Genomic DNA, 26,280 nt, shown 5'->3' on the forward strand with positions numbered 1-26,280 from the left:
GAAAGTGAGAGATGTGGCCAGACCGTACTGCCTGGCATAAACTTAAAACTTGGTTTGAAGTGCTCTTCGTTTCAAGAGAGAGAAAGGGAAGTCAAGTTCTGAAAGACCCGGTAAAGTTCTGATGTTTATAACCTCAGTGAGCTGCCAGATCGATTCAAAGACAAAAAGATGGTGAGAGCTATTGGCAGGTTTTGAATATCCTGCTGATTGAGATATACAGCCCCTTGAAAGCCCGACGTGGTAATTGCACCTGGCTCTGGTTAGGCTCATCCGCTCAGTGGGCAGCTTCTGACATTAATGAGTGGTTGGAAGTGATCTTTTCGGAGACTGCCGTTCTGCATCTCCAGGCTTTGTGTTATTTTTAAAGATAACGTCACCGCCAAGGAAGGGTTGATTGCTCAGCAGATTTGTTCCAAAACCAACGTTCAACTCGCCCAGCTCTGGAGATAACACAAGATAAGCCACAGACTAGAGGAACTGCAGGATTCGCAGAGGGAGGCTGGTGTGTGTGGCACGGCGGGTTCAGCTCCTTGTCACTAGGACCGATGGCTGTCTGGGAATGCCCCTTGCCTGCTCTCATGTTCCTTAAACTCCACGTGCTGCTGTGCTCATGGAGCCCAGCATGGCAGTTAGACCCCTTTGTGTTTTCTCTTGTCATTCGGATCCAACATTACTGTCATGATGATCACCATGTGCTGGCACAACTCTTGCTCCTTGTGTGAGTGGCAAAAGCTCCAGAATTTGGGGAAATATTTGGGAAACTATTCTGCTGCTTTCAGTGTCCAATTGAAATCCAGTGAACCTCCATTTTATTTATTTATTTATTTGTTATTAAATGATTTTCAGTCTCTGACGTGGATTTGACCCAGAACATCGAAGACTTTCTGATGAGCGTGTGCCATGGTCTGCTGCTCTCTGCTTAGTGCACTTCGGTGTTCTCAGGCCAGCCAGCAAAATACATGGTATGCTCTAGAAGACATTGGAATATTTTTCTGAACATTCATATACCATTAAACATGCAGTTTTTGTGATGCACAGGCATGAAGAGAGGTCTCTTGATTTTTTGAGATAAATTCTTGTAGGAGTTAATCAATTGCTCCTAGCTGGGCGAGGAGAGGGCTGATCCAGGGGGGCCGTATCCCATGTCCTCCATGGAGTCGATGTCTCGAGTGATTGTAGCTGCCCAGAGTCCAACCTGGCAAGTTATCATAGTCTTACAGAGGCTCCTGCCTGGTCATACAGACTGTCTGACAGTAATTTAAGCTGGCGGGAGAATAAGAATTGTTGGTTAAAAGCTGCACTTTATTAATCTGGCAGAACAGACTTCACCTCACCAAAAGGAAAGGTGGAGCAGAGCTGTCACGCTCCCAGTGCTTCCCTTTGCGTCCCTGCAGCTGAGCTGCTTGCTCCTGATACTTTAATCAGTAAATCCTCTTGTAGCCAAGAATCTGATAAAGTATCAGTAAAAGAGGAAAAAAAAGGTGTGTGAACACTTAGCAACATCCAAGCAGCTATGTGAGCTGTAGACAGGCAGCGAGACTTCTGAGCAGGGTGTCCTTTGTGTGGGGGATCTGCAGAGCTGTGCCAGGGGGTCCGGACCTCCTGTCAGGCAGATTTCTGGAGTCTTGCTGGAACAATATGGAGCCTAAAGATTTATTTTTTTTTCCATATATGTAACATAAGTTAAATGGCTATCAAAGTTCTGGTAGCTGAGCAGTTTGTTTCACTTACCTCCTTTCTGCCTTTCTCATTCATCTTGCCCCACTGTTTGCTCTCAAGAAGGAGCCACTTCCACATGCTCCCTCCGAAATGCAGGGCTTCGTCTGGGCACCTGTTAGGTGCCTGAAATTGAGGACACCACTGGTCCAGTTCTGAAGATCTGCTTCCAGTGTTCTGGAACTCTGCGAAGTGTTTGGGACTTTTCAGTGAAAAATGCTCTGCCAGGATTAAAGAAAAATAATAATAATAATAATAATAATAATAATAATAATAATAATAATAATAAGTTTTCTTCTGCTGTAATGAAGAGTTCAGCTTTGATTATGTTTTTTCCCCCCTCATTCTCAGATTTTAATCTCTGAGCTTGTCACAGCTTTTAAACTTCTTAGTTCTGTTGCCTAAATCCTTACAGTCTTATTTGCTGAAGCTATTTACCGAATTTTAAAGTCTGGTAACAAAACTACTGCTGTGCCTTGTTTATCAGCTTTTTTGCAGAACAGTTTTTGCATCCAGAGCATTTCTTTAATACTCTGAGTTCTAAGATTGCCTTTGGCAAAAGACAAACATATAAATATATATTATTTTTTTCCCCAGAAATTAACTGATGGAGATGCACCGTTCCGGTGTGGTTTATTCCCGGGCACCTCTCAGTACCCAAAGCCGCCTGACTTTCTTGCACACAAAGCTTTGCCCCTACACTGGGACTTGTTTACAGTTGATATCCAGGACAAGAAGAAGTCAAAGAAAAAAGTGACGTTTCCTAGGGAATGAGAAGCCCTTGCCTGGCACTCGTGAATTACGAGGCTGAACTTTTTTATGTCTGTGTCTCCTCCTCCTTTTGCTCCGTTTTGTTGCCGCCTCCAGTAACATTTCTCCTGACTATAGCACCATTGACTCCTGTGATAGTTTAATAGTTTCTGCTGTTTACACAGTTGCCACTTAAATGGTTGTGATTGAAATTTGCATGCAGGGCTGGTCAGCGCTGGAGTTTGCCGTGGTACCCGAAGGTAATTGGTATTCTGCTCGCTGGAGTCGTCTTGGTAACAGTTAGGTGACTGGAAACCATTTGCAGAGGGGAAGTTAAATTCTGCTCGTGCTCCCCAGTCCCAGTGCTGGTGGTGATGGGCTGGCCAGGGCTTGGTTGTTACGAGACCTTTCATCCCTGCCTCGTAGCCGCAGCCTTCACAAGGTCTTTACCTGCACTGCTCCTTACAGCAGTTTGGAGGAAGATACAAAAATAATTTCTCTGTTTCTTAATTTCTGACATGCTGATCTTAGGGATAGTATTCCTCATGCTGGAGGTGAAGTTCTCACCCTTGAATTTCCCTTCTAGCTTCTGATGCTGCTTTTAGTTCCCAGAGCATCCTGGTTAGTTGGGATCTCATATCAGTCACTGCACCACTGCAGTAGCCCCATGGTACTGCCAGTGGAAGTGATGTAGCAGACTTTAAGATAATTAAAAATGATAGAAACTTCTGTGGCGCTGGGTTTATGGTGAATATTTCCTCTTCTGCTGCACATTTCAGGCTGGAGTTAAGTAATGCCAATGCACCATTGCAATACATTACGGCAAAAGAAGCTTTTAGAGCTAATCTGAGGCAGAGTGAGTACAGCAAGCGGAGCAGATAAGCCTCTGCACACCAGCTGAGGGCACGGTACAGGCGGGCTGGGTGTTGGGAATTACAGGCTGAAATCTGCAGAGCTGCTTCTGCATCATGCAAGAACTGTTCTCTGCTTTTTCCTTTCTGTCCTATTGTGAATGAACCACAGGAGAATATGTCCCAAATCCACTTTTGCGTTGCTGGAAGAAAGCTGTTAGGCTTTGATAGTGGCTTACTTTTGCGGAGGTTTTTCCTTTTAATGTCTCATTAAAGACACAGGTAAGTCAGTGCCCTCATAAAAAAAAAAAAAAAATTTTGAGAAACGCATGGAAAAAAAAAAGTAGTAGGAAGCATTGCGAGGATTGTGGAGATGTCTTGGGCTTGTGGTACTTGATCTTTCGGCAGCGTTCATGTGGGACTCCTTAAGCAGTAAAAAGTTCCTGGTTCCATAGAAGTTCATTTCCTTTATTCTCATAAAACACCTTTGGAAACCTGTCTTTGAACTGCAGACTTTGTTATGCTTGTCAGTCATACCTTCTAATGTATGTTTTAAAATGCTTTCTTCCCACAAAGTCAAGGGAATTGCTGATGAGTGTGACTGCTTAATAATGGAGTAGAAAAAGAAAAACTCCTCCTGAACGTGGAGCGGATCTGTCTGCAGCTGGTGCTGCCGTACGAGTGGCAGGGGATTGCTCATTAAGAAGTTAAACCACGCTTCCTCTGGGTTTGCTTCTGGCCATGGCTCACCTCGTTACTGATGGATCACCCCAAACCGCTAATGATGGCCTGCACTGGACCAGAGGCAGGAGGCTCCGTCCACCTAGCCTGCTTACACGTGGCTGGAAGGGGCTTTGCTTTTCTCCAGCAGGGAAATCTCTTCATCAGCACCTCCCTGCACAAGGGGGAGGGCTGTTTGTGTGCAGAGGCAGCGGCAAATTTGCTCCTCTTTGTCTTGGCCTTCCTGCACCATTGCCTCGCCACTCCTCCATCTCCAGCGAGCATCTCGCTGCTCCTTTATGGCCTCCTGCTCATTCCCATGGCAGCCGAGTGCTGTGTAGATGGACAGATGGATGGATGGATGGACAGACGGACAGACCATGGGGATAGGGACAGCCGCGTGGGAGCAGGGGAGTACAAGAGCAGGACGGGGCCTGTCGCCAGGACCGACTGCACGTAATCACATAAATTCCAGCAGGCGCGTCCCCGGGTTTGGAGCCCCTGGAAGCTGTGAATAATGCCTTTTAATGAAGGGGTTGCCAGGAGCTCTGAAGAAAATGAGATCAGACTGAGGGGTGCACAGTTTGGCAGCTGTAGAGGTTGGAACGTACGTGTGGTTTGTCTGACTGCTGGTTGTTCTTTTTATTTCAATCGAGTGACTTAGCTGAAGGCTCTGGCCATCCTCACCTGGGTACCGCTGATGTCCACAAGGCACAGGGCGAGGGAACTCTGTGGTGCCGGCCGGCAAGAACAGCGGAGCTGACTCGGTCTGAAAGCTGTTACCTCTAAGTCATACAAATCCCAGGGTCTCCCGTATTGTATTTCTGGTCCTTAAGGTTTGGGTTTTACACTCTCTGTGCATTCAGCAGTGAACAAGAAGCCTTTCCGCACCGTCCCATGCTTGCAGGGCTGGTGGCTGAGAAGCGGAGGGAGGAGCAGCTGCTCCTTGCAGATGGGTAGAGCAGTTCGGAGCGATGTGAGCCGTCACTGGGCTGTGGGAGTGCTTCCTGTGGCAGCTGGCATCTCACTGGCTGGCGAATTGAGCAAAAAGAAGGGAGGCTCAGTGTAAGGGCCACATGAAGTGTTTTTAATTCCTTTCCCCGTCAGCATCTCCCAGCAGGACCAGGATCAAGGCTGTCTCCTTGCCTCGCTTTCCCTCTGGGCACAATGAGGTTAACGCTGCCTTGTGGACGTGGAGGGGAGGAGGTGTCTGAGAGCCAGGAGCTGTCCCAGTCGAGGTGAGAGCAGTCAGGTGCCTCAGATGAAGGGTGGCGATGGTCAGTGGCATGGCCTGGGTCACCAGCAAGCTGCCTGCCGCTCCCCCGTGACCTCAGTTTACAGCAGCCCCAGAGTAAGGGGAAACGTGCCCACGGGAAGTGTTGACATTGGTTCCACCATCTGCTTCTCCTGAATTAACTTTCCTGACTAATTGCATGCGTGATTCTGTACCACATGGTAGCTTTGTTCTTCCCATCAGAAGACAAAGCCTTCTTGTGTTTCCTGTGGACCTCCGAACCCTGCTTGCCATTGAAGGCCCTGTCAGTGTGACAGTAGCTGTTGATGTCTTCTTGCCTTGATGATTATTAGAGAGCCCAGAATAAGCGAGCTTGGTCATACTTGTTAACAGGTTAAAGGGCAGTGCTGCACACATCATAATCTCCATGTTGTGCCCATTCATTTCCCATCCCCGGGGCACTCGCATTTAATACTGCGATGCACAAAAGCGTTTGACAGCAGGCGATGATGGGTGAAGAGGTTTGTGCTTGAACGGAGGGCTGGCGTGACCGATGGCCAGCTCCTGACCTGACCACTTCACTTCAAGCCATGTAAGAGCCCACCCGCTCGTGCTTCCTGGCAGAATATTAATAGACGTTTGTTTGGCACCGTTCCGCCGTAACAGACTTGGATCAGAGGATGAACCTGCTGTTCAGTCTGAAATGATGCTGGCTTTGGAGACGTTTGCAGAAATGCTTTTGTGTGTGATTCCCTACAATTCCTCGAGCTGTGATTCAGTGATCTTAAAAAGTAAAATTCCTGGTGAATTAGTAATCTGCAGTCTCAGATGTGATTTGTTTTGTCTTTAGAGAGCAGGTAGCACAGAGCTGTAAGAAAGGTGTCTGCCTAAGGATGTGCCCAGGGAGTACCCGCACACATCTGTGGCTCTGGGTTGTCTGAACACTAAGAGTTGGGGCCTACGTTATTTTCAATCTTGGACATCCTGATGTGTTGCTGTCCACTTAATTCAGGTTCCTATACCATTCCTATTGGGATGACATAAATAACGTGTATTACAACACACATTTTTAATGTGTGTTTTTTTCCTCTGTGACGTACTGTTTATTACTTTTCATTTTCCATTTCTATATCTACTCTCTGAAGTGGTTAAAGAATTCAAGACAATGAATGCATGTTCAGAAAGAGACACTTTTTTTTATTGTCCAAGGATTTTTTTAATTTTTTTTATTTTTTTTTTACTCCCAGAACTGGCATGATTTTGCTTAGACACAAAACAAAAAGAGGAGAAAGCTGAAAGCACTGGATGAAGTCTTTAAAAAATTCCCTTCTCCTTTCACTGTTATCAACTATTTATTCTTCCAAAACTGTGCACCGGCTATTTTAATTAGAGTATAGTCGCTTTCCTGAGAGGTAAGACACGGTGTGTGGGTTTTTCTAACTGTATAGAGTATTCGTTGTTGTTTTTTTTTTTCATTGTGCAACTTATTGATTGAAGTAGGGAGAGAGGAAAAAGAGCAAACATTGATCCAATTCTATGCTACTGGATCGTGTGCAGAAGTGTCATAAAATGTGATCAGCTTCTAGTAAATAAACAGAGCAGAAGCAAGCAAAGTACCCGCTTTATTTCCCCAGCTGTTGGCGGCAGAGCAGCAGCATCAGGTGTTGCTGTAGGTGTAATTCCCACAGCAGCAGCATCTCCTGCATAGCTTTTCTCTGCCAGCCACCCACCACAATTTGTGTGCAGAGGCAGTGATGCTTTCTCCATTACTCCAGACCTGTTGCTCTTCTCGTGTTCCCTCTCCTCTTTTCCTACAAGCAGAGGGGATCGTTTTGCTTCTGAGAAGATTGAGTCTTTGAGTATGGGATTTAGGTCATTGATCTGACTCTTCAAGAGCCTTCAATTTATTTTTTCTTTTTTTTTTTTTTCCTCTATTTTGTTATGGTTTGTGAGTTTTGCATTGAATTCTGCAGTGTTCTCAGCATGTCATTAGAGCTGGGTAATCTATATCACAGGTCAGATATCTGGGCTGCTAGCAATTAACACGTTTGGGGAATGTATAATGGTTGTTCATAGGAGTGTCATATGTGTGTGTTTTACTGCGCTTGCAAACACGGAGTGTGCAGGTGTAAATATCAGGTTACTGTTTTTCCACACAGTAACAGTATGCAGCCTGGACCCATGCCAAGTCCTGTAAGATGGGGCTTAAATGGTATGTATTTCTTCTGTGTTTGTTTTTTTTGTTTGTTTTGTTTTAAGAAAATTTCTGGAATTTTTGAGATAGCAGCACGATTGCGGGCTGGGTGTGCTTTCAGCACCAGAAGTGCCTGCTGGAGTCACCGCTGCTCCTGGCATTGGAGCTTGCTGCTGCTGAAGCCCATGTTGGCTGAGCAGCCAGGGCTGCAAAACGCAGGCTACTGTGCAGGGGCAAACTCCAGCAGCAAAGTGGCAAACGTGCAGCCAGGGGTTGAAGATCTCCAGAAATGCCTTACGCTAACCTTTCTATGGAGCGTGATAGCTGTGAATAATTTGGGGATATCAAGGGTTTTCAAGCACCAGGGACTGCAGCATGGGATCAGCCTGAGTCCAGCACTTGTGATCACTCCCAAAGATTCAGAGTCTGGGGAGTTGCATGGGGTGTTTTTTTGTTTGTTTTTACTGTTTTCACCTTTCTGTCTAGGAACATTTTCACATGTCTGTGGCTGTCCTGTAAAACAGCAGTATTTATCGCTGCCTCCTTGAGGCACGTAACTGACTTAGGCTGAGGGTTATAAAATCGACATTAAGAGCACACATCATGGAGTGTCATAAAAACATCTGCGTCCAGTTTTGCACAGAGATCACCGAGGCCAATAATTATTCATGGACTTTGGAGGTTTTTCATCAGGGTGTAAAACATGGTCCCTAGTGTTTAATTCCAAGAAATGGTCAGACAGAAAAATGTGAAACGGCTCTTGGGGAATTTGCAAATGGCCTTCCTTGTGAAGTGCCAGCCAGGATCTTGCGTCTTGCAACAGTGCTTCTTGTTGCTTCTTGCTGCTTGTTAAAAGGAAGCAAAATAAAAGCCAGCAGACAAAGCTGGCATTTCTGACAGCCAGAGTCAGTCCAGATGAGCTTTAGTCAAAGAAATAGTTGGAAACAAAGTGGTAACTTGGGACAAACCAAACCTTTGAAGAGGTCCGGACTGCAGCTGGGTGGAGTTCTGGAAACACCCTCGACTTCCACTCATAGCTGTGGCTGTTGCTTTCCCCTGTTACAAGGGAATTTTGTCTCGGGCTGGAGATACCCCACTAGCAGACAGGGCTGAAAGACGTGGGTCAGCTCCTTGGCTACACTGCAGGATTCCTGCACAACTTTTGGCCTGTTGCTTATTGGCTCGGTGTCCCTGTAACTGAGGATGTGCATGTCTTTTCCGTGTCATGTTCTCTGCTCTCTTAAGCAGGAGGAGCAAGCTTTCTGATAGTCCTTTGAGCAGTGTTACCTAACATAATCTTGTTGTAATAAAAAACGACATTTTCTGAAGCCTGACCCTGTCTGTACACTTGCCAGCCTCCTTGTCACTTGCCACATTGCGGTGAGGCTGCCTGATGGCATCCAGAGGTGACTGTCAGCCCATTTCTGAGCAAAGCTGGTCTTGTATAGAAGGTGCTGAAAGGAAAATCTGACCCTTCCTCAACAGAAGCACGATTTTCCACTTTACAGGTAGAATGGAGGGGGAGCTTGGGAGCTTGGTTTTGCTTTGCCTTTTTTCCTTTTAAACCCCAGAGACTTGAACTGAGTTAGTGTGGGCTTCTGAAGAACAATGAGAAAACTGTCACAAAACTTGTTTTTATGCAGTTTAAAAGATCACCGGAGCTTTGCATATGGATCATAAAAAATAAAATGAAAACTTAGAAAGCTGAAGGACAATCTCAGGTAGCAGATGTTCCTGTGAAGTCAGGCAGCTCACAGGCTCATTCCTAACCACAAAGCTCCCCCAGATGAAGCCAAGTCCTGCAGAAGCCTTCAAACTCCCAAGGAGAAGTTGTCTGGCATACCTAAGATGTATGCCATATAGTCCTTGAATGTCCTCAAAGGAGCACACCAATCTGTGTGTCATTTTGTGCTTGAAATCACTTCTGGAATTACTAACAGAAAGTTTAATTACTATTCTTACTACTAGTGAAACAGTTTGTAGGGACAGATACAGCATTCGTTAGACCGACTGGTGTATCTGGAAAGAAGCAGAGCAGCTCCTGAGCATACAGCCCCTTCCTGAAGTCTGAAATGCTGGCAGCGAGCTGAGGAAAGGTTGGGGAAAAGATTTTCAGGGTTTAACCTTGATTACAGCAACAAAGTCTTGTAGTTGTTTGTTGATGTCACTTTATTTTCATACAGAAGGACAAAATACAATTGTAGCATTCTGTGTTTTCCGTAGCTTTTCACAGCTAGCAATTAGGTGCTGCCATTTTCCTCCCATTCAACTCGATGGTAAATATAAAACTGCATTTAAAAAATTTGAAATCAGAGCATTCATGTTACCATTTAAAATGCACAAAGTTGGTACTTTTGATAGCAGTGAAAATCCTAGTGACACCTATGCCTTTTTAATCTAATTGATGTGATTTGGTTGATCAGAGAGGCGAGCTTAGCCTCAGCAGCTGCACATTTCTGATTTGGTTGCTCTAACATGGGCGTCAAGGAGTCCTGAAGCCTCCGGCTGCACCCCTGGAGGTTGGTCACCGTTTGCTGAGGTTGGTTCAGAAATCGCAGGGAGATGATGTTTTAAATGGGTTTCATGTGGGGTATCAAAGGGAACGTGGTCTGTGTCAGAGCGCCGGCTGTTTGAGGTGATCCGATTCATCTTGCTCTATAAATGTAACTGCCTGCTGAGATGGCAGCGTCAAAAAAATGTGGCCAGATTCAGCGACTGGTTAAATATTCCCTTTCATTACTTCAAGGTGTCCTTAGTTGTCTGAAAACCAAAGAGATCCAACAGTCCGCGAGGATATCCTGACATTTCAGCTCTCAGATCTTATCTCATGCCACTTTGTGACAGCAAAGCAACGCGTTCTGGGATTTCCCGTGCTGAGGGGCTGGCAGCAAGGGCCAGCCAAGTCCTCCTGGGCCACTTGCAGCCCACCCTACAGCCACGATGGGTGTTGCTGGTGGGGTCAGGCAGGGATGGGACTGCTGTTTGCCCTCCCGCTACCACCAGGAGATCACACTGAGGTGAATTGCCGTGCATGTGTTGTTACAGTACTCCTTTGTGAACTCGATGCCACTTGAGTCTACAGCAGGACTTGAGAGTATTCAGGCCACAGTGCTGTAAGATGTGGGTTAGGATTTTCAAATCTCCTTACGACAGTAAGACATCATTTGGGTGTATAGCCTGGTGAGAGGTTTGGGGACCAATACCAAAGGATGATAATGATTATTTTGAAGGGCAGGGGCACTACAAAGTGGTCATCCTCCTGCTGATTTTTTTCTGGGTTTGGGGTACACATGAGACTTGCAGTGAACTCCACGTGTTAAAAAACAAAAATTACTGTATCCCTGGAAATTCTTCTTTGGGAGTGTCATCTGCAATGCCATGCACCTGTGTTTGCAGTCAGGAGTGGACTGAGTTATAAACCAAAGGCATCTGCTCGCTGCCAGGCGTTGGGTATCCCAGAGTCTCTCTCAAGCTGGATACCTTTTTCTCAGTAACCAAAAAAACTCATTCCAACAAGCAAATGGTTCAATTGGGGCGAATTCCTCTCACAGAGACTGAATTAACTGAGGTCCGTAGGAATGGCAGTGAGCCCTAGGAACGGTGTGCGGCCTACCTCACACTCAAGCCGCCATGGGCACCTGTGGGGCCGAGCGATGGCGCGGGGCTGTGGTGAGCCCCTGAACCCATGTCATGCTGCTTCTCTGCTCTCATGGGGTCTTGTCAGTGCCTCTGATCAAAGTTGCTATTGAAGTTTCCCAGCATGAAATGAAACCCTGTCCTATGAATTTAAATTTCTCTTTCTGGCCTTCTGTCAACTTCCCTTTCTCACAGGGCTGGGCTATTTTACTTCTGCAGAAGAATCACTGCAAAACTTTCATTGGATGGCCTTTTATTTTATTCTATGTTTACAGCAGCCTGGGTGAAAACATTTTCCACAAAAAGGCTGAATACTGGCTGCAGATGAGAACAGAGTCCGGCTGACAGGCAGTCTGCTCTTAATTCAGAAGTAAAATAAGAGCAGGGTCTGTGTAAAGGAACGAGGGCAGCAGAACAAGTGAAACTGCAGTTTTCAATGGTCTTGGTGTCTGGGGGTTTTGAATGTTTTTAATCCCTAATCACCTTATTTACTGTGCAGTAGAGCTGCAGTTGGTATGAGGTGCGGGAGCAGAACCACCCCTGCAGGCCGAGGCCGCTGCCAGCAGGACGTGTGGTGGCCATGTTCTGCCCTCATCTCCCCCTGTGGGGCTGTAATTTTGATTGTTCTCTACTCAACTACCAGGTCTATGAAACTTGTAGGAGCAGACTTTTTCAATTTTCACTCCCCTTGCCTCTTTTCAGATGTGGTGGAAATTGGCCAGCAGTTGGTGAAGGGTAAGACACAGCCCATAGGGTCTCCTTGGGTTAACACCTGAGAAGACTCTCATCAGCCAGGTTTCCTGTTTGAGTGCACAGCCCAGAGTTGGAACAACCCTTCATCTAAAAATTACCTGTCCTTTTACAGGCAGGTTGTATGTGCTTTTACATCACGGCTGCTGTTCAACAGCTCCACCTTTGCTTGCAGAGCTGTTGGTGATAAGCGATACAATACTTCCACTCTGCTCTTCAGCTGTGTTGGTTTGGGGAAATTAGGAGCAGCAAAACAAACCAACAAGCAATCAAAAACTACAGTAGTGTGGTGTATTGCTTAGTATTAGCGATGTGCAAAAGAGGAATAACCAGGAAGCATGAACTGGAACTGAATCACTGAGGGCCTTGTGTCTTATAAATACTGAGTGTAAACATGTTCCTGTCCCATAAAGCCTCTGGAACCGATGCAAGAAGTGAAGTGGCTGACAGCTTTGGGAGAGAGGATTTCGGTTTTATTGGAAAGAGGATGAAAGTATCCTGGACCCCTTAAATTAGTGTTACCTGTTTGGCTTTAGAGTCAGGGGTTTGACCTTTCAGGTATTTTTGAAATCAGAAATCACATATAAGATCATCCCGACCCTGCTCCTTGCCAGTACAAGACTTGTTCTTTTCAGTCTATATTTATTTCCTCCAGTCATACAATGATCACTTTTTTAATGAATTCCTTCAGTAAACGTTCATGTTCTAAACCAGCCTCCTCAATTTCTCTTTTTAATTTGCTCTAGGGATGAATCCTAAATCCTTACCTGCAATTCAGGATAAGAAATGTGAGTAATGGAAAAGGAAAAGATGTTTTACAGAATGAGGGACCGTGTCGGTCTGATGCAATTTCGTTTAAAATTCAGTGTGTTAGGTTGTGTTTCTGTCATGGCTTCATTTCCTCTCTTGTCTCTCTTCTTGGGAGAAGAGAAGCAGGAAAGAATTCCTTCGAAGCCAGCTTTCCTTTGGCAAACTGCCCGAACCAGCACTCAGCTGCCTGGAGGCCAAGCCCTGTGGGCATCCAGGCACTGACTTCCACCCAGGAGCTCCTGCCGTATCTGTCCGGCTGCAGATGTGAGGAAGGAAAAGCAGGTACCGAAGGCAAATCAAGCGAGAGTCAAACGAAATGAAGTCTCTTTGGTGTCACTCCATGTATCCGAGCAGGGGAGAAGATGAAAGGCTCTGTGTATGCTTCAGTAGCCTTCTCTCTTCTTGTTCCAGGTATCAGTTTGCCCCCCAAGGAGCAGAGGCAGGGGGAAGCTGTGACTAGTTACTCTTGTTTGTTTATGTTCATTTTGAAGAGATGTGAGCGGAGCTGCCTGTGCTGCTTACGGCAAAGGAAATGGGTCTCAGGGGAACAATTAATTTTGCTTGGCTATTTCTGAGCCAGGTGAAACCATAAAATGAACCTGTGTCCTCCCCATTGTCTAAAAGGGAGGTATTTATTTATTTTACATTTTAATGCACCGCTGACAATTTATGGCGGAAGTCTCAATGAATTTTTAATAGAGAATTGATAGAAGGAAGGTGTATAACATGGGAGATTAATAGAAAAGGTTATCGGATGTGAAAAAGAAAAGGAAGAAAATGACAGAGAGCTGATATTTTAATTAACTGCTCCCTGCCTGCATTGTGATCCCAGAGACACGAGGACTGAGTGCCAGAAGGTGAATCTGGTTGAAAATAAAGTGATTCCAGTCCTGCATTAGAGGTGAGAAATGAGACAGGACTTCAGTATTCTTGCACTTTTAATAATCTGGGTTGCTGTTTGCAACGCAAAGCAGAGTTTATTTTAATTAAGACAGTCTGTGGGGCCATGACCTGATGCATTGGAGAGTAGTAATGACAATAACAAAATCCATTGTTTAAAATATAAATGCAGTAAAATAAGAAACGGTAGACGTAAATATAATAACTGCAGAAAGGCTTGAGGGCTTCCCCCCACCCCTTAATCGTGCTCTTTTGGGAGATCAGACAGTTTAGGTTCAAACAAAGGACCAAATGTGCTTTTATTCTGCTGATGGATCTGGCGCAGGCCGGTCCCACCTTCGGTGGGCACACAGGCAGGGCTGACCCCTCTCTTTGTGGGTAGGCCGCCACAGATGGGGCCATACACAGCATTTTGCAAAGGGGAGCTGCACTCAGGGAGCACGTTTGCACCCTCAGAAAGACACCCTGGGACTGTCAGTAATGCATTTCTCCCCCTTTTGTGAATCCTGGCAGTCTATTAATTGTGCTGCCCAAGAGCAGCACCGGGGGAACAAAGCAATCAGTGCCACCATCTGGTGCGAGCAGGTTGGCCGTGTGGAAGGGGATGGATGCCTGTTACGCTCTTTGCTGTTGCTGACCCTCGCTCACGCTTGCGTCCACATGTCCTGGAGTAACAGGTCAGGGCGTTAGGCTGGTGGGGAAAGGGTGGCTTAGTCAGAGGTGGAAAAGGAGTTGTGTCGCTGTCTGGTCCTCTTGGGAATGAGTCAGTGGAACAGAGATTTCTAATGAAAAGCAAGATTTGACAGCAATGAGCGAGCTGGTATAAAACTAAGTATGTTTTAAAATGAAGTTTCTTTTATCTCTAGCATTATGCTCGTCTCTGATTCCTGGGTAAAGACACTCTTGCTTCATTTGTAGGTGCCACAGCCTTCCCCTAACAGCAGCTGCTGGCACTTCACCCGGTCAGCTTCACGGCAGGCACGGGTACTCTCTTTACTTATATGTGCATATCCCCTCGATATCTGCTCTGAGCTTCTGACCATTATATATGTCAGATTAATTTAATTAAACTTGTATCAAATACATCAGAAGTGACCCTTGACAGCCAATGGTACAAGTTTTGGTTTTCTATCCGGAGGTGTTCAGGAGAAGGTCTGTTCCCTCTGATAACGGGTGTGCGACGTCTCGGGAAGATCAGCCTGGTTTCCTACTATGACTGATGTCTTGTAAAACACTTGACCTCTGTTTTATTCTCTATATTAGTTCACAATATCTGGTTCTGAAAGACTTAAGGGCAGATCATCCATTTTATTCAGACTCTGGCTCATTTAGCAGCGGAAGGAGAGTAAATGTGTGTTCTCTTTATGAAGTGCATCCTGAGAGATTGTACAGCTGCTTCGTGATGTTCTGCAGTGTTTTCCTGCTGGATGCTTGTTCAGGAAAGCTGCATGTTTCATGTATTAGAAAATGAATGCTTGGCTTCTGCCGTGTAAACCTCTCAGTACCTCACACAGCAATGCCCCTCGTTTCCTCCATAGTCATGTGGCCTATATTCAACGCAGCTCCCTCCCTGACAGCAGCTGAAAAAATAAATTCAAACCCTGGAGGGTTATTTGTAGTGTTTAATGCTTTGAAAATGTTTGTTGGAAGAAATTCTGGTGAAGCCATGATGTATACACATGACTTCCATGGGAGTAGGTTTCAAGCTCAAACCTCACTGTGAGGACAGCCAGGCAGGGGAACAGATTGCCTGGGGAGGCTGTGCTGTCTCCATCCTGGGAGGTTTTTAAGACCAGGGTGAGTGAAGCCCTGAGTAACCTGGTCTGACCTCAGGCTGGCCCTGTCTTGAGCAGGAGGTTGGACTTGATGACCTCCTGGGGTCCTTTACTACCTGTGATCCTATTAAGTTATGAGCAGCTTTAGAGAGGGAAGAAACAAATCTCCCTGCCACCCCTTCCTATATGAATTGACTGGTCGATTGATGGGCTCTTTGGTCCAGTTCCTCATAGAAAAGCCACTAACGTCACCTTTGCAAAAGGTGGTGAGTGACTGGTGACCTCATGGGCGCTGAGGCCAAGAACTGAACGGGCCAGATATCTGCAGGCTGCTTTCTCTCTGCTGCAGTGAAAAGATGTTCATGTGTCTTACGGGGCACTGGGTGTGCTGTGCCACCAGCACAGAGGAGCAGACCTGTTAATTGCTTGAGCTCATGCCTTGCATCTTTTTAACGCCCTAAATTAATGCAAGCAAAGCAAAGAGCATCGAGTGGTTGACATTTAATGAAATATTTTTTGTTGTTTGAAGGAGTGCTTTATGATCATCTGCTATGGTGACAGATGTACTAGAAAAGCCATGAATAGACTGCATAGATGAAAACATTGTTACTTAGATTGTAGTACTCGGAAGGCAAGACTTATTTGTCTTATCTGTCTGTAAATAATGCAGCACACTTCCAGTTCCATATAGGCAGCAGCATTTTGTAGTAAAAACCCTAGATATTTATTTTGATAAAGAGCATCCCTGTTTTTTGGCTGCTTGGAAGAAGACAGAAAAGAGTTGGATCTGTTTTAAGTAAAGGACAGATAAGAGTTTTAGAGAGGAGAAACACCCACCTTTGATATCTGTCTGACTCCACCATGGAGAGGCAATGATGAATGTGAAATGACTCCTTGATACAGGGAATTCACTATTGTTCTTGGTGGGAGTGGTTGCAAAGAAGGTGTTCTGCTCTGCTTACATTCACATCCTTTTTTTTTTCTTGCAGCAAAGAAAACTTGTGCCGAGTCAGATTTCACTTGTGACAACGGCCACTGCATCCCAGCCAGGTGGAAATGTGATGGGGAAGAAGAATGTCCTGATGGGTCAGATGAGTCAGAAGCAGCATGCAGTGAGTAGCACAAAAAAATGGTGTTTCTGTGACACATTGTTTTACTAAAGCATAGAGTGTTATGAAATCAAAGGTATTATTCCTAACACTTGCAAGATGGTGTTAAAGCTTTTGCTTCTCTTATAACAGAAATAAAAGAGACAAAAGGTTTGGGTCATTCGAATCAAATGGCTTCTAAATGCTCAAGTGTACCAATTTTCCAGACGGTGATAAACACAGAACTATACAGTGTGTGTTTCTGTCTGTAACAGAACTGAAAACGTTTCTAGCTCTATTACAGTTAGTCTGGTTGTAGGGCTCATGATCAGCAGTGGTGCATGAAGATTCATGATGAATCTGCTCACTAAAGAGCACTACTAAGAGCCAGGAGCACCAAGGTGGATCAGAAGCTATCATTTAGTTCTATACTCACAAGGTGTACCATTCCTCCCTGGAATGCATGCTTACTCTAAGTCTGTAAGGCTGCACCATGCGTCATATAAGGTCAGAATCAAGCACCATGAAATCTGTGCACGTGGGATCAGGCCTTTTGGAAACTCAGATTTGCAGCATTTTGCATGGTAGCATCTTGGGATTCATCACTGCAGACAGTACGTCTGTCATCACAGAGAAGCTTTGCAGTCTTGGAGCTTTGTGGCTGGGTTTCTTGTTTGTTTGTTTGCCTTGAAGAACAAATAAAGAAAAAAATAAAAGATTAAAGATGAGCAATGTAAAGTAGCTAAAGCTGAGGGTAAATATAACAGAAGTTTGGTGCAGGTAACACCTTTAAAAATATATTGATTCAGTAAGTAAAAGGACATGCTTGATTTTCATGCAGAGTGTTTAATCTTGTTCTTTTCACTCTCTGAGGAGGCCAATCCATTCTCTGTTTTCTGGAACTGTGGAAGGTCATCTGGTGCTGAGTTGAAGGGAATCCCAGGAATATTTTAATGAAAACATTAGCTATTATGTAAACTTTTATTTGTGTGCTTGCTTACATCTGCAGATTTTTTCTTGGGCAGACCAGGAAATTTAAACAAGACATTCTATTGAATTTCCAGTCATGTACTTCACAAATATATTCCCACGAGTCAGAAGCAGCGTTGGGGGAAGTGTTTTATTGGGCCTCACCAGAATGTGGCACATAGAGGGCTTCACAAATAACTATGCTTTTTTTTGTGTGATCCTAGTACTAGTTCTCCCTAATTAAGAAAGATAAACGAGCTTCTCTTTTGCATAAAATGAATGGAATCATTTTTGCAGCCATACACAGGCTACAGAAAAAATTACTTCAGTAACTGCATTAACATATTTATGTACTGTAACTGGTGGTCTTTCACCCTGCATCATCCTTAGTCAAAAGCTATCTTATTAATGCTGTTTCCACTACCTGATTGTGTGGAGAGGGGCTGCATAACTAAGCAGCTCCGTTCCCTGTAGTCAATGTCTGTAAATCTCTTATCAGAGGCCGTAGCATGGATGGGGTGTGGACCATGCAGTGTTAAGTTCCCCGATGATTTTTCTTGATCATCTTTCATTCCTTTCTGTAGTCATTTCACCTTCCAATTTCCCCCCACTTATGTTCTTTCTCTGGGGAAATCATCTTTAAAACTTAAGTATTGTAAAGGGTACTTGACCTGAGCATTTGATTGGTACAGTATGGGACTGCCCTCCTGAGAGGAAAATCATTTGTTCAGTTTTGTGTGATTTTCTGCTTGAAACCTACTAAGAGACTGAAGTCTGCATTTCTGCAGTGGTTCTTCTCTTCAAATAGTATCAGGAAAATGATGGCCCTTGAAATGTCTCCCTGCTGCTAATGGGAGTAGGCCAGTGTCACCTTGGCGCAGGGAGAAATGTGTTCCCATACTGTAGAGTGCTGCAGCAGGTCCATCAGGAATTTGTTGTGAAGGTGACAGTGCTTGAGTAGACCAATTCTTGATCTGTTTTGGTTGGTTTGGTGGTGGTTTGTTTTGTTTTGTTTTTATATAATTTTTTTCAAACCAGGCCAAAGACTGTGGCATGTACTTATGACCTATAGCTATGGCATTTTTCTTCATAGAAGATAACATCCGTGTCTACAAGGCAAGAAGGGTCTTCTGGCTTTCAAGTAAAATTGGCATGAGTGAGTACTTTTCTCTGTTGGAAAAAAACTTTCTGGAGCTCCATCCCTCTCGGTTACAGATTGAGTGGCCACTGAGGACTTGGCTGTTGCATGCTTTTCCCATCTGGAACAAGATGGTCCTGACCCACAGTCCCAGTTTTCAACAACAGAAGATAAAGCTGACTCTTTTATCACAAAGCAGGGCCTCCAGCACATGTTGAACTGGTCTGATTTTACTCAGTAATGTTCTTCCATTGTGCCAGCCAGTTCTCTGTGCTGTTAGAGAGGTAGTTTGAATTATATTTTCCTTCTTCCTTTTATTTGTGTATAGCTGTCTTAAGCAGATTTGCCATGCTTTGTCTCAACATAAGATATTTAATATTTGTTCTGAATTTGTGTGATGGGTGCAAGATCTCTGTCTCTAAGTTCATAGGATACTTAATACAAGCCTGTGTCTGACTTGTGGCTGGCTCACAAGAGAAGCCAGCATTTCTTTCTGTACCAGTTAAAAGCTTGCCTTCTAATCTTAAAAGTATCTGCAACTGGAGTTTTGTAACTTCACTTGTTTTATAGGATTATTCAGATCTGAGTTCACACTTAATCAGATGAAGATCAAGTACTTTTAATCTTATGGCTGTTGATAGCAATAGGCTTTAATTTGCATGGTAAGGACGTTCTTCCCAGATGTTTTATATCCTTGTCAAAGGATGTGTCATCTCAAAGGCTGATCTGATCTGCTCTGCAAGGAAACCAGAATCAACCTGATAATGCATAAGCACTGTGCTGGTCGTGAGGTTAATTCACACATGTTTGCAGATCTTCCTACTGCCACTGCTCAAGACAGCAGTGAGCGATAAACTTGGTAGACTGTTAAGAAAAAACTGGAGCATTATGATTTGTTTTTAACGTATACCTTCAAAGTAAAAGCCCTAGCTCTTTGTAAGTGTAAATGCCCCATCAGGGCAAGGAAGAAGCTGTATATATAAAGGCTGGGCTATCTCCCTCTGGTTGAGAAATGACTGTAGACCCCTACGACGGTCTCATTTTCCCATTCAGAAATGCAGCACAGCCCTTTGGAGAAGTCTGCGCTGTGGAGTTTCCCTAGGGAATGGGCAGGTTGGGAAATGGAGATTTCTTTCCTCTGGCAAGATCAAACCGCTTTATAAAATCGATTGCTTTTGGACAGGCCACGTAATTGCCAGCATCTCTGCCAGGTTCCAGGTTTATTCCTTGATTAATGCAGCACTGGGACATTGTCCATAGTCCATTTGAGCTGGGGAGGTTAAGAGCATTGAAAATGCTGACTGTTGCATTTTAGGAGTATTTCCAGCTTCGAAAGTGATCAAAACAGTGCAGTTCCTCTCAGCACCTAGCCACATCCTAAATGGCTTTTTATTTTCTGGATGCTTTTGTAGTGCCTTCTTTTGTAATACTCTTTGTGCTCTGTGATTGTTACAGATGCTGTGTCCCTATCTCTAATGCTTATGTAATGAAAAATTTTGTGGTGTTTTCTTTTGTATTTTTTTTTTTAGCTATACCACCTCTGCCCCTCCCCCCCCCCCCCCCCAAAAAAAAAAAAAAAAAAAAAACAAGCAAAACTACTTAGTTTGCTACTGGCTTTTTCTGTTTCCCAGATTGCTGTAGTTGCTTGGCTTTGTACCTAGCAATATCCTCTCTGGGGATGTTACCCATCCCCAGGTTTTCAGGACAGCACCTGTTTCATGTCCATAGATAAAATGGCATCAAAGATTGCTTGGCTTCTGTTCAATCTATAATGTCCAGGGTCTTTTCTGCTATCTATACAATTTTATTTTTTTTTTAACAGCATTTTCTTCAAGCCACTGAATGCGGCTGGGAGCAGTAGCTATAAGGATATCCCATTGGATTTCTCAACTGATGGGATCTACAGGGCTTCTCCTTGGGGGGTTTTGGTGCGAGTTGAAGACAGATCAATTTCTAGCATGGGTTGATTTTGGAGAAGGTGGTTATTTGGGCTTTTGGTTTGAAATGGGTTATTACAAAGAAGAAGCTGTTTACATTTCTTCATCTTTTCTGTGAGCTAGTTCCTTACCCTAAATATGGTCTTACCATCCATAGGTTTGTCCAAGTGAATTATTCATGTAACAGCAAGTATCACCACTAACCTCACTGTTCTGCCATCTGTCAGTTTTTTCAGTGCTATTATCTGGCTGCAGAATTTATTTTGTCTCATTTAATTTATATTAAGGCTTCAAAAAAAAAAGTGTCCCTTTCTGTGAGATGATCTATTCATGTACATATTGTGGGCTGGATCTCTCTCTGAAGTCATTAGAAAATAATGATGGGAGAAATTGGGGAAAAAAATTGATCATTTTATTTTGGTTTCGTTTGTTTTTGTATGGAAACAGGATGAGCCCCTAAGTCAGGGGAAGCAAAACCATGAGAACTCAGCAATTAATGCTATCCGCAGAGGGCAGAAGGGACAAAATTCACAATTGAAGAGGTTGCATCGAATGAGGCTGGGGGAGGGAGGAGGAGGAGGAATTTAATATTGAAGAGAGGAAGGTTATTTTGAGATGCATGAGAAATGAAATGAAATGGGATGGTGGGTGAGACGTAGAACAAAGAAATGCCATTTAGCTGTGCAGTGCCACAGCTGCTGGTGGGGAACGGGAAGGGTTAGTACATTGGCATGTCACATTCCAGCCATGTCTTCCTTGAGAAAGCCCTGTTAAATCCAGCAGCTGCTGAATCTCAGTTTAACATGAGCCATTGCTGCTTCTCCCTGCCTACAGGAGGGAAAACCTACAGTGGGTGCAACACTGCCATCGTTGGAAGGTGCGCTGAAGTGATAATGGATTTCATCTCTGCCGTGCCAGCTTGTTAGTATGCAAGGAGCTCCCCGCAAAGCATTAAAAGGGATAGCAGAATATCTGGATAGTGGGAGTGGAGTTAGTGCCTCTCAGCCAGGCACCCGGGACTCCCACGTACCTCCCCAGCAGCCGTTTTGAGACACACAAAACATTTTGACCTTAGAGCAGGTTGAATGCCTGAGGATCTTCTAATTGTTTGCTGCCAGGTTCTGCAGCAGTGTGCCTCTGCCGGCTGCAAGGAGATCTCTGGTAGGCCACGTGTACTGTCCCGTTGGACAGCCTGCAATGCTGGGGCTCTGGTATATTTTCATTACTGTCACTAGAAGCAACCCAGTGGGACTCAGTGACCACCCTAGGGCAGCGGTGCAGCTCCTGCTGTGCTGCACAGGCTTTGCTTATGCATAGGAAAAGATTCCTTGCTATTTCCCTATCCAGTTTTGTGAAGGTGAGGCAGGGGGAAGGGAAATCACTCTTCTTACTGAGCTGAGAGACCTCTATCAAAATGGATGTTATCCACCTAATACTGTTCCAACCCAGGTATTGAATCGTTCTGCTTTCTTACAGGGGGAAAAAAATAAATTTGCCTCTGATGTTGATTATTTAACTTAAAAAAAATCTCTGGAGAAAAACAAAAACAAATGCTAACAAACAGTAACAGCACTGATGGGAACACAAATTAAAGGGAAAGAGCAAGTGAAAATCTGAGCTGGCAAACTCTTGCCTTAGGACATTGTATATATAATGAGATCGAGGAATGCAGGCAGCATAAACTCACCACTTCTTATTTCTTTATCAGATATGTGACATTCTCCTAGCTAGGAGCAGAAATTATTTTACAGAATGGTACAGGAGGATGTGAGGAGGGAGAAAAAGAAAAGGGGAGACCTGAATTCAGATTGCATGTAATAAGGAATGGTTTAGTAGGGCAAGTTTAATAAGCAGCAGTCTTGGAAATAGATTTTTAATGGAAATGGAATATAAAATCAAACCCCGAGTGTTGGTTTGAAATACAGTACCAGTTCGTGCAGTCCTTTTTGTTTTAAAGTACATGTCACGAGTCATGCTGGGAGATGTATCCAAACTTGACAGTTTTATTTTTAATGGGTATTTTCCAGGATCCTAAGCGCTTTGTGTGCTGCTGCTCTGTATGCTGATCTCTTGTAGTGGTGATCAGCGTGTAATGGTCCTCGTTTTCTATTAAGTTGCATGAAAGCAAAATTCTGCAGTTGCTATCACAGACGATATTGCTCACCTCGAAATGTGCACTCCTCTTCTAGCTCCCCATTTACCCCAAAATTATGTCCATATTGTTCATCTTTGATCTAGATCTCCTGAATGTCTGGCTGAGTTTAGTTGCATTACCTTGCATTTCTGGAAAGTGACTTAATCAACTCTTCCATGCCCTTGGAGTATTTATTTATCTGAAGAAGGATGGATGGGTCAACAACTTCAAACAGAGAAATGAAAAAATAATTAAAAAAAACAAAACACACATACACACACAAACAAACTAGGTCAAATCATTCAGGCGCAGCCAGATACCAAGTTTTAGGACCTGGGGCAGAAATAGGAGGGTTTTTTTTTTTTCCAACATGAACAGCAGATCTTTGTATACATTGTGATATGATGGTGGGGAATTGCAAATGCAGCGGAGTGCATAAATTAAAGATTATTCTGTTGGATGAACTTGGTACAGATCATTCAGGAAATTAAAGTAAGGTTAATGTCAAGCGTACAGGTGTTCATTTTTACAGTACTCCAGCTACGCTAACTGGCTGCTGCCAGCATAAAATACAGCAACTTTGATGGACTGGTCTCTGTTCCCCTGCGATGTGGTGGGCCCTTGGGAGCACTGCTAAGTTATAGCAGCTGAGGACCACATCCCAGGTTTCAGCCACCTCTGTAAAACGAATACAGCATAAGGTACAGAATATGGGAACACTTCTAGAGCTACAGGATCCTCCTGGTGATGAGGTGGCAGTCTGGTTTTCCAGATGCCCAGGTTGAGGTTGTAGGGCTTATGATGAAAGCTTTAGTTTGTCAACGTGGTCAAATTTATCAAAATAAATAATATCCAAATCAAATGAAAGCTCCCCATGGTCATCTTTTCATGAAATTATAGAAAAGCTAGAAGAGACCTCTGGGGTCACGTAGTCCAGCCCCCTCTTCAAAATGTGTCCCTGTCCTCATGTTTGGCCACCCTTATTAATGACAAAATCCTTAGATTTCCCCAGAATTTGCTTTGTTGCAGCATGTGTCACTTTGCATGTCCAAGAACAGTCTGATTTCATCTTCTGTAGTCCCTTCCTATTTCACAGGTGAAGGCAGCAACAAAACCTTCCTTTAGCTTCCTCTTCTGATGGCCGAACAAATGCAGTTCTCAACCTCTGCTTGTGTGTAGTTTTCTCTCGTTGTTTTCTTGGAAAATTGGGAGTAGCACAATTCTATAACTAGGGTACAGATCCTGCATTGTTCACTAATCTCTGTGAAAGCTTTATCGCATCCAACACATAATTTAAAAAATATTTTACGTCTTTTGTAGGCTACTTAACTTCTGGGTCTATTTAGAAGGTTTCAGTCTTAAAAGTTGGCTTCTGTGGTTGTGTTTAACAATACTCTAGAGATGGACAAGACTTGTTAGAAGACCAGTAGTTCCTGCAGATTGTGTCTTACAGTCTAGTGCAGATTTTTAAAAGTCCTTTTTATCCTAAGTGCATGTAACTCTTCAAATTTTCATAGAAGTGCCTTCACTCCTGCTTTAGTTATCTTATCTCAGCCAATGTACGCTTCCTTCACAAGTGCCTCTGGTTCCTTGATCATCATAGCTGCTTTCAGTGCTGCCTCCAAGTGGGTCCTTGTTGAGCAACCTTGAACTGATCTCAATATCCCAAAGAACACAAAACTGCAGGGACTAATCTTTGACAAGGTGAGGAACTGAATCCAGCTTTTCCTGCCTCCCGTTCCTTTTATTAGAGCATGAAATTATCCTGTTACATCAAAGAAAATTCAGCAAACCTGGCTGTTTATCCCCAGTAGTGGGATAACTTTGTGTGGTTCTTGGGCAGTGAGTTCCATCACCTTTCTGACGATTACATGGCTTTGGTGGGCTCAACATTTACTTGCCTAGAGATGTAAATTAATTTACAGTATGTAATGATTGTGCTCCAGTTCTACCAGTGCTAAAAAGTTTGAAGTAATCCAATTAAAAACAAAACATATTCTTCCTTTAAGAATATGTTAGAGCTTATATCTCAGAAGTGGCCTTTTCAGAGGGTCCAGACCAATATGAAAAACAATAGAAAATACTTGTTAAGTCTTTTCTGATGTTTTTTTTGTCCCTTTCTTAAGCAATGTTACCTTGTGAGAAAGTCACTTTTTCATGTGGCATTGCAAGCTTTGGCATTTGCAGGGTTGATGTACTTCAGATTGACTCTGAGCTTTCATTAGCTGACTATTATGAAGATTTAAATGCTGGCATTTAAATATTTTTCCTATTGGTCTAATGTGTTCTTGCAGTTCATAAACAGAAAGGGTCATAAAAGGGTTTGATGCTGCCTTTTTATGGCTATAATTAATCTTGCATTTATTTCAATAGGAGAGAAGAGCAGGAAAATGAAAGGTGAGCATGTAAAGCCCTCTACATGTAATTGTTTGACAGCCCACGTATATTGAAGTAGTAGAAACTGAAGAGATTTTGAGAAATACTTGGATAGGTTTTCATTGCCCAGTGCTTTCGGTTTTTCCGTTCTCTTCCTGCTTGCTTTCTGAAATTCAGATTACCCGTATTTTTATATTTATATATATATATAATATATATTAAATATATATATATGATATATAAATATAAATAAAATATATATAATTATATATAATTATATATATAAATATACGTATATAATATTTATTTTAATCTGGAAAAAAATCATGGTTGGCTTACTAACTATGGCTAATGTGAAAAAAAAATAATTTCTGGGAATCAAAAGCAAGTCATAATTTGAGAACTGAAATACTTTGCTAACTGAATGAAGCAGTCTTGTGCTGTAGGGGCACAGAAAGCAAACCTTTTCCCCTTTCTTAAGTGGGTGAATTATGGTGTGAAGAAAATATTTTAAGAAGTGAAAACAAAATGACATTGTCTAACATTTTTCACATTTAAATAGCTTGTGGTTTAATCCCATAATGGATTTATTGTACATTGAAGCTGTGTTTCCTAATTCTACCACTTAATAGATAGTTTTCCTATCTTTGTCTGTTTATAGATTTGTAGGATCATGTTTACATTCAGGACAAGCTCCCACTGAAATCATCTGCAGTTTTAATAAGGGTCTCGTGATGCTCTATCTCGCTTCCTTGAGGATTAGGATCATGATTAAGACTTGTTTAATATGCAGCCTTTGCATGCTTTGGTAGATAATTTATATAACTTGAACCTTGCACCAGAGATTTTCAGTTCTCTGAAATGCTTTCAGGGATATTGTGCTTGAGGTTGAGGCATGGTCACTGCCAGCACTGCCTCCATGTGTGAGGGCCGTGTGGCCTTCCCCCTGTGCATTTCATTTGTGGGGTGCAGCGGGTGTCCGTAGCTGCTGAGAGCCTTCATCAGGGCTTTGCTGTAGCAAGAGCTTCTAGCTTCCTATCTCAGACACTATTCAGTGGCTGTTTGCAGAGTGACAGATTCCAGCTCACCCTTTCTGTCTTGGATTTTAACATATTGAACCATATTAAGCATCCTTTGTATTAAAATATTAGAAGCCATAGCTCAGTAACTTTGTTAGAGCCCGCAGGCTTACATGTTCTCATATGAATGCCAGTTATCGCACCATTTTTCAGGCTTATACTACTCACTAGTCATCTTACCACATCCTTTGAGTTCCTACATGTTCTACAAGGCTTCGGTTCT

General features: G+C 43.6%; 1 protein-coding gene across 3 annotated transcripts in view; it reads left to right on the forward strand.

Moving 5' to 3' along the window:
- Positions 1-26,280, forward strand: part of LRP8 (LDL receptor related protein 8) — a 166,436-nt gene that overhangs the window by 84,014 nt on the left and 56,142 nt on the right. For 2 of the 3 annotated variants that reach the window (XM_068690150.1, XM_068690151.1), the window contains exon 3: positions 16,326-16,448. In XM_068690150.1, coding sequence (XP_068546251.1) covers positions 16,326-16,448 — 123 coding nt within the window. Of the gene's footprint in view, positions 1-7,433; positions 7,484-16,325; positions 16,449-26,280 lie in introns of those variants that run through there. The other variant, XM_068690152.1, reaches the window with a different exon arrangement.

This window comes from Anas acuta, chromosome 8 (assembly GCF_963932015.1).
Source record: "Anas acuta chromosome 8, bAnaAcu1.1, whole genome shotgun sequence".
Classification (NCBI taxonomy): Eukaryota; Metazoa; Chordata; class Aves; order Anseriformes; family Anatidae; genus Anas; species Anas acuta.